The 11,394-nt window shown below is 34.0% G+C and overlaps 1 protein-coding gene across 9 annotated transcripts in view; it reads left to right on the top strand.

Annotated features, from left to right (window-relative positions):
* Nucleotides 1-270: 270 nt before the first annotated feature.
* PAPOLA (poly(A) polymerase alpha) overlaps nucleotides 271-11,394 on the top strand; it is a 73,519-nt gene continuing 62,395 nt past the window's right edge. For all 9 annotated transcript variants that reach the window (XR_007950754.1, XR_007950753.1, XM_051978424.1 and 6 more), the window contains exon 1: nucleotides 271-387. Coding sequence is in view for 7 of the 9 variants with exons in the window: in XM_051978424.1 (XP_051834384.1) it covers nucleotides 380-387 (8 nt within the window). In the remaining 2 variants the exon portion in view is untranslated. The remainder of the gene's footprint in view (nucleotides 388-11,394) is intronic.

Genomic DNA, 11,394 nt, shown 5'->3' with positions numbered 1-11,394 from the left:
CATAGAAAAAAAAAAAAAAAGAATCGGAAGTAGGCCTGGAGAGACGATTGGGTTTGGGAGGACAGGGAGAGCAATCGGTTTATAAGGAAGGAAAACTACAATTCCCGTGAGGCAATGCGACCCCCAGGGGTGGCTGGTACGCAGGCGCCCGCAAGGCGTACGTGGGGGCGTGAGTGGTTCTAGAACGTTGCTGTGGTAGCGCTCGGGCGCCATGTTAGGACGAAGGGGAAGAAGGAGAAGCGCTTAAAGCGGCGGGCGCGGGCGCGGGAGTGGGGTTGGAGCCAGGGCTGAGGCGACCCCCCTCAGCAGATCATGCCCAGGGTGCCTGTGGCGGCGGCTGCGGGGGGGAAGTGACTGGGCGGTGCCGGCGCGAGGGACGATGCCGTTGTAAGTCATTTCGATTCTGTTTTTCAACCTCCCCCCACATTCCCCTCCACCCCCTTCTAAGACACACACGCTACAGGCCCTAAGGGGCCTAAGTGGAAGGGAAAGAGAAGGTGAGGTCGACTTCTGGGAGGGAGACTTGCAAAGAACCATATCCCTCTCTTGTTCCCTTCTCCTTCCTCACACCCCGCCTCCCCCAAACTCCTTCCTGGCTGGGTCAGGGGAGCAATTGGGCTGGGGGCCTTCCCCTTCCGGGAGGAGAGGGAGGAACCTGTTTCCCCACTTCCCCTTTGTCCTCCCCCCAACCCTCAACCCCTCGAGTTTTGGCCCTGGAAGGAAATTGTCCACACTTTAGGTGAGGGTCTTTATTGTGTTCTCTCCGAGCTCTAGGCTTTTACATTTCCTTAACCTTATTTTGTCGCGTGACTGGAAGGAAATAGCACCCCAGTCCTTTTTATCGAGCAATGACCAGCACTTCGATTCTTGTGATTCCTCTCTTCCACCTTCTCTTGAACCAGAGTTTATGGTTAATCTTTGGCATCCGAGTTCCAGTGTTTTTTATCGCCCCCGGTCCAGCCCCTCAGCACCTTTTTTTGTTTTTGTTTTTTTAAACTCTGGAGATTCCTTTTGATTTTTCCAGTACTTTTTTATCTGCAGTGAAAGGGGCTGTCCCTTCCAAAAGAGAAGGCACCACGCTTATTTGAAGCCAGTTATTTACACGTGAATGAGCAAATGGGTAGATGGGGGGAAGTTGGAAAGTTGGGTAGCTAAAGCCGTGCTGCTCTTTATTCCTTCACTTGTTTGGGATAATTGGGGAGAAGGGGAAGAGGGGCACTGGGAAAGGAGGGAAAGGAACAGATTGCCCACTTCTTTCTGTCTAGAGGCTGAGACTGCTGAGTACCTCAGGATCGATCCCTTTAGGCCTATATTCTCTACTTTGCACCTCTTCGAAGAATGTTTTTAATGATTTTTTTTTGAAGAATAAAATACAGTAACATAACTATTATGTTTTTTCCTGCTGCATTGAAACATGATTGAAGCCTTAATTGTGAGATGTATTTCTTAAAATTTTTGAAAGTTGATGTGTAAGAGGAACACTAATTTCAGATCAAATGTTTCATGACTTAGAGTATTAAATTTTATATCCATATTTTTCTTTTTAATAAAATATTAATTCCTTGTTGGTAGTGCACCTAGTGGTCGTGTAATGCATTTATATTATGATATGTTCATCAGGTCAAGTTTTGAGACTATTAATTTACCAGATTATTTAATAACAGCAGCAATTTTTTGTGTAACATTTTACAGTCTAGAAAGCAGCTTATTTAAAAGAGTAAATGTTGTATTAGATATGATAAAATATGTAATTTCATCAATGTTGTAATTGAAAGGTATTTCTATACTACAAGATTTTCTATAAAGTTTTTTATAGATGTTCCATAATCTGCGTATTAACTTTTTCTTAATAGAATGATTTAAAATAATTTCACACAAGATTTCTATATTCATCAGTGATTAAAGAAACCCCAATTGTTTGAAATGGATTCTTGTGCCTTCATTTCACTATGGTTTCATTGGATTAATTGTATTAGAAAATTGGTTTATCCCATTAATAATGGACATTTTAATTGATAGAAAATATATCCATTTAAGGGTGATAGTCTTAAGAAATAAAGTAATAATTTGTGCTTTATGTTTTTTTAGAGACTATCTTATCTTTGTAGCTTGATATAGTGACAACTGGACTGGCAGTTTCCAAGCTCTGCTACTGCTATTACTGATAATCTTCTAATCTTCTGTTTCTTGCTCTGTAAAACATAATGGTTGGATGCATAAACACCAAAATGACTTCTGGCTCTCTGATTCTGTAGCTTAATTCTATTTTATAGTTTTTGATCAGGAAGCTATTATTTTCCATCATAGAATCTGAGTTGACAAGTGACCTCTGAACCAGCCTACTACAAACTAGTATCTGATCATGAATCTTCTAAAAACTGCTTGCTGAGAAATCCTTTGCTCTAAAAACACTTAGTAATAGAGAGAACTCACTACTTTCTGAGGCTGCTTTTGGATAGCTTTTTACTAACAATTTTTAAAGGAAATTTTTCAAACCAAAATGCGCTTTTTTATAATTGCTTCTAGTTAACAGATAATTGAATAGAACTATTTTGTCCTTCTCTGAGCCAAATAAGCACCTTCACTTAAATTCATCCTGTTCTGATTTCAAGGCTCTTTAAACAGCCTTGTTGCCTTTTGGACAGTTGCTTAGCAAATTATTTCCTAAAATGGGAAAGCCAGAAGACAACACAATGCTTCAGATAAGATCTGAACACGTAATTTAAAATGTAAATTTACAGACTTTAAAATCCATGTGGAGCATATACAGAAGTCCATATAGCCAGTCAATTGAATATAGACTTGCTTTTTATGTGAACAATATAGACTGATGATAGTCAATAGAGTAGAGTTCACATCCTGACTAGTACTTTTTAGCTCTGTGACTGTATAATTAGAAAATTCATTTAATCTTTCTGAACCTTAGTTTCTTAATTCATAAAATGAACTAATACTTGAGGCACAAATCATAATCTAAATAGAGCTATCATTAGTTCCACAAACATTTATTCAGTGTCCATTATGTGTTAGACATTAGCAATTTCTAAACATAAGACTGATGTAAAAAAAAAAATGACTTTGTAAAAACTGATTTGTATGGAAAAAATCCTAGAACTAAGATCTGACCTTTATTCTAGCTAATTGATTCTATTGAACTTCGGGGGTCAAATCATTGTTAACTTTTGCAGTCTCTTCTTTTTGAGTGGTCTTGAATGTTGAACTTTTTGTCATGCTTTTCCTACTTTGTTAAGATTAAGGCAGGTAATTTTTTCCTTTTTGAAGGAAGAGAGGATAATTTCAGAATTAATTGAAGTTTTAAATGAGCTACTGCAATGTGTGTATATTATTGTCCAATATTGTGAATCTACATATTTCATATAAATTTTTTCAAGACTCTTATGGTATGATTTTGTGTGTTTTTTGGGTGGGGGAGCAGAAAGAAATTTAAACCAAATAAGTGTAAATTTTTGTATTTTTTTCATTCTTTTTTGTTGACCTCTCAAGGGAAAGTTTTCTAGCCAAATTCCTAAAAACATATTTTCTCAGTAAATTCTGATATCTAAAAACAGCTTTCAGAAATGATTTATTTTAATTTAATTGTTAAAACATTATTAATAACAGTCTCATATTTACATGGTGCTTTAAAATTTGACAAAATTTTCTTATGATAACTTTTGGTAGAATAAGTATCTTCATTTTCTGGAGGAGGAAACTAAGACTCTAATAGTCTAATCAGTTTTCCCCTTGATAACATAACTTGTAAGAATCTTGGCAGAAGTCAAAACTTAGATCTCTTGATTTCAAATCCAGCACTATCTACTTAACCCCATTCAGTTAAAATTTGCTTTAATTATTTTAAGGCAGTTTTATAAATAAATGGCTTTTGCAAAGGTAGGTAAGTTGGGTTTTTAATTTTCTTATATTTTTCTCATTGGTACTTCAGTACTTCAAAGATAAGTGATTTTTTGAGTGTAGATGTGAGTATTGTGGATATTCTTTTCAATGTTGCAAATATATAGGCCCCTGAGCAACTTAGAATCCAGAACAGTGCACCTTATTTCCTTTAAATAGCGGTTCAATAGTAGATAAGAATGCTGAACCTGGAGTCCTGGAAGACCTTTGGTCTAATCTGGCCTCAAACACTTGGTGGGCAAGTTAATTAACCTCAGCTTGCCTCAGTTTTTTCAAATGTAAAATGGGGACCTATCTGATGGGGTTGTTATGTGATCAAATGAGATATTTGTAAAGTTCTTAGCACAGTTCTTACAAATAAGTGGCTATATAAATAGCTAGCTATTATTATTACTATTAACTTGAGTTTCTTGATTTAGGTGTAAAAAAAAAAAAACCCAAAAAACTAAAATGTGACAGAAGATGAGGTGGTCCATTTGTGTAAGGCAAAAAATGATTACATAATGTCCTTTAAAAAATCTTCAGGTACAAGTATAATCAGTTGAATTATCATTTTTGTTCTAGCCCTAGAAGTGTCTGTATGTTTTCCTTTCGTGTATAGTATTTTATTTTACCAAATTATTTTACCAAATATTTACCAAATCTTGCAGGTAAAGATAGTTTTCAACAATTCATTTTTGTAAAAATGAAAATAAAAATGTAAAACTTTGTGTTCCAAATTTTTTTCGTCTCTCCCTTCCTCTTTCCCCAAGACAGCAAACAATCTGCTATAGGTTAAACACGCAGTCATTTTAAGCATATTTCCATATTTGTCTTAAGGGGGAAAAGTAAACAAAAAAAGGTGAAAATACTATGCTGTGATCTACATTCATTCTTCATAATTTTTCTAGATGCGAATGTCATTTTCCATCCCAAATCTATTAGAATTATTTTGAATTACTGCATTATTGAGAATCGCCAAGTCCACCATAATTGATTATCACATAATCTTGCTGTTAGGGTGTAAAAAGGAGATTAATTTAAGAATACAGAGATTATATTGTGGCTTTTAGTAGGAATGTATTGTTTCCCTTTTTTCTTGTTTTTGCCTTGAAAATAATTAAAAAGTAATAAGAATTCAGGTGCTTAAAAAAAAAAGAAATACTTGTGTTTCATATTGGGTTTCTTTTGCCTTCCATGTCATATAGTAGCTTTTTGTATGGAGCATAGGGAAAAGAGAATTCTACTTTTTTGTATGTGTGTGTAAATGTCTAAGAATAGCAGATATTTAAAATTTTTTAGATCAGAATTAGAAAGATTGACCTATGCTTTTTATTTCTCATGAACAAAATTGCTTATTTTATCTTTTGATGTGTCTGCCTTCTATTGCCTATCTATTTAAACCACTGTCTCTTAGGAAGTATAGACGGGAATGTTTTATTATTTTGCTGTATGTAGTATCAAAATGTATAATCCTTCCACTAAATGGAAATTGAGACTCATGAAGAGTTGCTTTGGCGCTAAATATATTGGTAAGCAACCTTCTTTTGATAAGCATACTTGGTCTTGGTTGCTGTCTAGATTCATAGTTCATTTTTAGTTTGGTAAGACCTGTACTTTGAACTTTAGTTTGGTAAGAACCTATACTTTGCCTGGAATAGCTTTGGAGAATCTGTGATAGTTTCCACATTACAATCACTAGTATCTTCTCCTTCCTCTCCTAAATGACTTACATTTATTTTTAATATTTATTATATAGTTAATCCTTTCCCATTGTGACTCTCCTTATTGCTGTTTCAATATTTTGCTGATTGGGGAGTTTTGTTGAGCCCTCAGATGACATACAAAGACCAGCAGATGACACAAACTTATATATATATATATATGTATCATTATTGTATGATATCAACATTTTATCTTTTAATACCATAAGTATATTCAAATTTTACAGTAAGGTACTGTAAACATTCAGAGTTTACTCTGTATGTAATGTCTAATATGAATGTAAATGTATAATGTATAATATATGAATGTAAAAAAACATTCAGAGTTCTCTGTTATAAAGAGAGGGCCAAAAAATTTCACATAGATTTTTCATGTTGTTAGGGGCACTGCACCACTAAACCTCGAAATTTGGAAGGGATAACTATGTTTTCCCTGGCTAAATTGTAAGAGAAATGGGCACTTTCACTTTTGTCTTTGTATCTCTAGCACATAACCTGCATCTTAATAGATACTTAATAAGAATTGATTGAATGAGGCATTTAAATAGAGCTGAGATGGCCTGATAACTTAGCTGATTGATAATTGGGGGAAGCGAGGAAGGGAGGAAGAGAGGAATGTGCATTTACACACAATTCTCATTTCTCTCTACAGAATATAAAGTAAGAGTAATAACGGTCTTTTGAATATTTATCTAGCACCGAAAAGCACATTATGTACAAGACTTGAGTTAAAGCATTCCTTAGTGTAAATTATCTATGAATATGTGGTTGCTTGACTCTAAAATATCAGGAAAACTCAGATCTTAAATATTAGCTAAATTTTGCATGAAAGAGAAAGTTGCATTATTTTTGATAGGACTGATAGGTATTATGTGTATGTGTGTATTATATATATACATATATATATGTAATTCCATTTAGACATGTTAATTTAAGAACAGCACAAGCCTCCTTATTTTATGTACTTTTAGAAGAGTGGTTCTGTGTTAACTTGTTTACATCCTTTATAGCTAACTGGGGTTGAGTTAAGACTTCAAAAAACCAAAATGTTTAGTTCAGCTTTGTCAAAGTTGAAAAGAAAAAATCTTTTTAAGATATGGAAAGTAACATGGAAGCATAGAATTCTTTTTTAAGTAGGCTTATATTTTGGGAATAGAATTTTTAAAAAATTCTATAATAGTTATATGTCCAAAGTGGCAAACAGTGGAATTTCTCTATATTAATGAAGTAATAGGTCCTGATCTGTTATAATATGAACAGGTCTTAATCTCCCAGATAAAAAAAAGTTTAAAACTTCCTATACAGTGCAAATAAGCAATAATTTTATAATTTAGAAAGTTTAGGGTATTGATAGTTTAAATGCCTTCTCTGAGGTTATACAGGACTTGAATTCATCTGGCTTGATTTTGTGTCTGGCTCTTTGTCCACAATACCATACTGCCTCATTATCAATAATATCAGTTTGCATCTTGTATACAATTTAATTCTTGACCTTAGCAAGTGTAGATATAGATATTAAATATAGGCCTTTAAAAATAAAATCCGGATATTAATATAGAACCTAATGGGGCCTGTTATAAGTACAATGTTTCAATCTATGTCTATATTTTACCAGAGATCTAATTTTAAGGTTGTAGAATATTTTAAAATTAATCAACATTCACATTTTTCTTTATTGAATAAATGAGGACACTCAAGAGAGATTTACTTATCCAATGTTATAATTTAGTGACCTTAAATGTTTTTGAAGTCTTTAAATACCATGATCAAGCTCATAGAAATATACCTTTGGATTGATCTGGCTGTTAATTTTGATTTATTATCATTATTCTGTTGTATAGAATGGTAAGATAATGGTAATGCTAAGCAAGGCTCTTATGTGGAAAAAGGATTACTTGCTCTACTTGAACCAAGAGAGAGCAGAACTAGAATCAATAACTGGAGAGAAAGTTTAGGCTTTATTTAAGGAAACGGACTCATCAAGTAATGGAACTGGCTATCTCAAGAAGCCAGGAAATTTTTAAAGGGCATTCCTACTCGTGTATAGTTTGGGTCACATGGCTCTTAAGATATCTTTGTCACTGTTGATCACCCTTTTCTGAATACTCTTTCCTCTAGGTTTTCACGAGAGTGCTTTCTCCTAGTTCTCCAATTCTTTTGATTACTTCTTCTTAGTCTCTGGTTGGATAGACATCTAGGTTATACTCCCTAATCACAAAAGTCTCCTAAGGCTCTCTACTGGGTCCTCTTTTTTTCTCTATTATCTTGTTTGGTGATCTCAACTCCTATGGCTTCTTTTCTACCGGATGATTGACGGGAGCATATAACTACCCCTAAAGTCAACACAACTGATACATAAATTGAAAAAGTCTTGAAAACATGTACCTGTGACTGATCCACTTCCACAGAGGGATGGACTGAGAGTGTCTTCCTCTATCTCTACATTCTGAGTCCTGTTTGATCTTTATAATTTTGTTATTACTTTTATGGCATTTTATACATTTACATTGTAGTACTCTTTTTTGTGTCTCTGTTGTGTTTCAGTTCATGTAAATCTTACTGTATGTCTCAATATGTGTCACATACATCATTTCTTAGAATAATATTCTATTACATTTGTGTACCACAATTTATTTACTCATTCCCCAAATGAAGGGAATCTACTTTGTTTCCAACTCCTATCACAAAAAAGTGCAACCATAGATATTTTGGAGACTGTGGTTTCCTTGAGCTATAAACCTAGTAGTAATGAAGTCTTAGGTTCAAAGGATATTTTAGGCTAAAAACTTTTAATGACAATTGTGTATGGAATAATTAATTCATTCAGCCCCTATAAGAAAAGATTCCAATAACTCAATCTAGAAATCAAGATGCTCTGTTATCCAGCAGGCTTTTTTAGTTTTGTAGCTTGCCTTTTTAGCCTTTTATCTTCTAATGTTCCCTTGTACCGTCATACATTTAAACCAAACAATACCACTATTTCCCAGTCTTCTCTCCTGTATTAATGAATCTTCATTGCTTTTCTTTACTTTGCCCCTATATTTTTATGTTGAAATCCTTCCCAGCAGTAATAGCGGCTTCATGAAACTTTTTCCTTATTTTCTTCTCCCTTCAAATATACCTCCCTTCAAAATATGCGCCCCTTTCCATAACTCCTATTTAAATGACATTTTATTACATTCTATTTTGTGTATGTGTTTAGTCCAACTTCTTTTTTTTTTCTTTTCATCTTTGGTTTCTTCATTGCCATGCCTATTTCTTTTAAATTGTACATCTCTGGCCTATGTTATTAGCATTCTGGTGTGTTGGTTTCACTATCATTGTTGGGGAGGAGGGGGGAAAGACGTGATAAATTTTTTTGTTGGTTCATTTTTTAATTTTCCTCATTCTGAATTTACTCTTAGCTGATTTTTGGATGACCTTGTTATATTTCTCAATTTCTTTAAGCTGTTTTATCTTTCTGTTTCTTAGTGTTTTATGGGACAGTATTGCTTATAATCTTACTCCATCCTCTGAAATTTTACAGCTTATTTAAAAACAATGTCTACTTTGGCTATAGTATTTCTTAGTTTCCAATGACATCAAAATGTTTCTGCCTCATTAGAGGAAGTTGATTATTTCATTTCTTTTTGGTGTCATCAGCTCATTTAAATTGAAACTTTTTAAGTGTATATGCAGTTTCTCATTTTTTATTTTTTTGATTTAATATTTTGATCTCTGTGCTAACACCAGTAGATTGATTATACTTAGAAGCTCATTCCGGAAAATTCATTAATGAGTGGCTTTCTTTCTCTTAAAAGTTTATTCCATATTGTGATGATGATGGGTGTTTGTCATGTCCCATGCCTTTTGATTGTTTCCTTGAAAAAATTATTGTTATGTAAGTCTACAGTTTCTTTTGTGTTTTTGAAGCTGACAGATTCTCTTTTCCTTTTTACTTTGTCCTCACATTTACCAGTTTTATGTTTTTGGGGGCTTGTACATGTCTCATTGCCCCTATCTTACTTGTAGGCAGCTAAGTAGTACAGTGGATAGAGAGCACTGGGCTTGGAATCCAGAGACTTGAGCTTCACGAGTTTAAATTCCGCCAGACACATATATTAGCTGAATGACCCTAGTCATTTAATCTTGTTTATCTTTTTTTCCTTTTTTTTAAATAACTGAGCTAGAGAAGAAAATTGCAAACTCCAAATGGGATTATGAAGAGTCAGACAAAATTGAAATGACTCAGCAACAATAGATAGTTGCTCATTTGTATTAAGTTTTTAAATGTTTGCTCCTTTGTAATGGTAGTTTTTGCTATATTAGCAAACTATACAAATATTTAAAAAAAAAACATTGCCTCCCCAAGAATAGAATGGATGTTTTTCATTTTGCTAGTTTACCCAATTCTTGAGGAGTTGGAACTATAGAAATTATACCATCCATTTTTTCAACACAGTCTACTGATCCATTTAAGCATGTGATAGTATTCTATGTGGTGAGAATTGTATATATTGATAAAATACATAACCTGGATTCAAGTCCTGATTTGCCATTTATGTCTGTGACTTTGGGCAAATTATTTACCCTCTCTAGGCCTCAGTTGTCTTTATTTAAATGTAGGACTCGGATTAGATGTCCTCTAGTGTCTCTTGTTCTAAATCTATTTGTAGTTGAGAGGCAGGCTGACATTGGATAGAGGACTATTTTTAGAGTTAAGAAATCCTACTGTATTGAACAGATGCTGAGTGAAGTGAGTAGAACCAGGAGAACAATGTAATTGTGCAGTGATCAACTATAATAATTTAATTCTCCTTGGCAATACAGTGATCCAAAACAATTCCAATAGAGTGCCGATGGAAAGTGCCATCCTCATCCAGAAGAAAAACTATGGAGTCTGAATTGTATAGAAGCATACTGTTTAGAGTTTTTTGTTTTTTTCTTTCTTGTGATTTTTCCCTCTTGTCCTGCTTTTTTTTTCACAACATGACTAATATGGAAATAATGCTTACAATGATTGTACATGTATAACGTATATCAGATTGATTGCAGTTTTGGCAAGAAGGGGTAGGGGAGATAAGGAAGAAGAAAAAAATTTGGAACTCAGAATCCTTACAAAAATGAATGTTGAAAACAGCCTTTACATATAATTATGATAAAAAAAAAAAATCCGGTGTATATCATGCCTATGGGCAAGTTAGTCAAGTTAGTATTGAATACCTTCTGTGTGCCTGGCACTATGCTAGACCTTATTTTGTGATGCAGAGAAAGGTAAATGATAGTTCCTGCTCTCCAGGAGCTTACAATCTAATGGGAACGACAATATGCAGACTACTATGTACAGATAAGCTATAGACAGGATTAATTGGAAATAAATTAACAGGGATTGGGAAAGACTTCAGTGGTATCAAATACACATTCTTCTCATTGAAGCCCATACCAGAATAAAACATAATTGGGAAACATTTGACAAAAATACAATAAAACATAGATAATATTATGTCTTAAGATTATAAACATGGCTTGCAAAAATCCTTAAGTATAGTTTAGTGGTCACTATTTCTTTTTTTTTTTTCTTTTTTTTTAAATTTGAAACCACTGCTGTAGAAGAGGGGATTTTAGGGACTTAAAGGAAGCCAGAAGATGGAGATGAGAAGGGAGAGCATTCAAGGTATGGAGAACAGCTAGTGAAAAATAACTTCAAAGGAGACCAGTGTCAGCATTTATTAAATGCCTTTAGTTCCATGTAATATGCCTGGCATTAGCTATACAAAGATTAAAAACGAACAGTTCTTCA

Source organism: Antechinus flavipes, chromosome 2, assembly GCF_016432865.1.
Source record: "Antechinus flavipes isolate AdamAnt ecotype Samford, QLD, Australia chromosome 2, AdamAnt_v2, whole genome shotgun sequence".
Lineage (NCBI taxonomy): Eukaryota > Metazoa > Chordata > Mammalia > Dasyuromorphia > Dasyuridae > Antechinus > Antechinus flavipes.
This window is presented reverse-complemented; position numbering and strand designations above follow the sequence as displayed.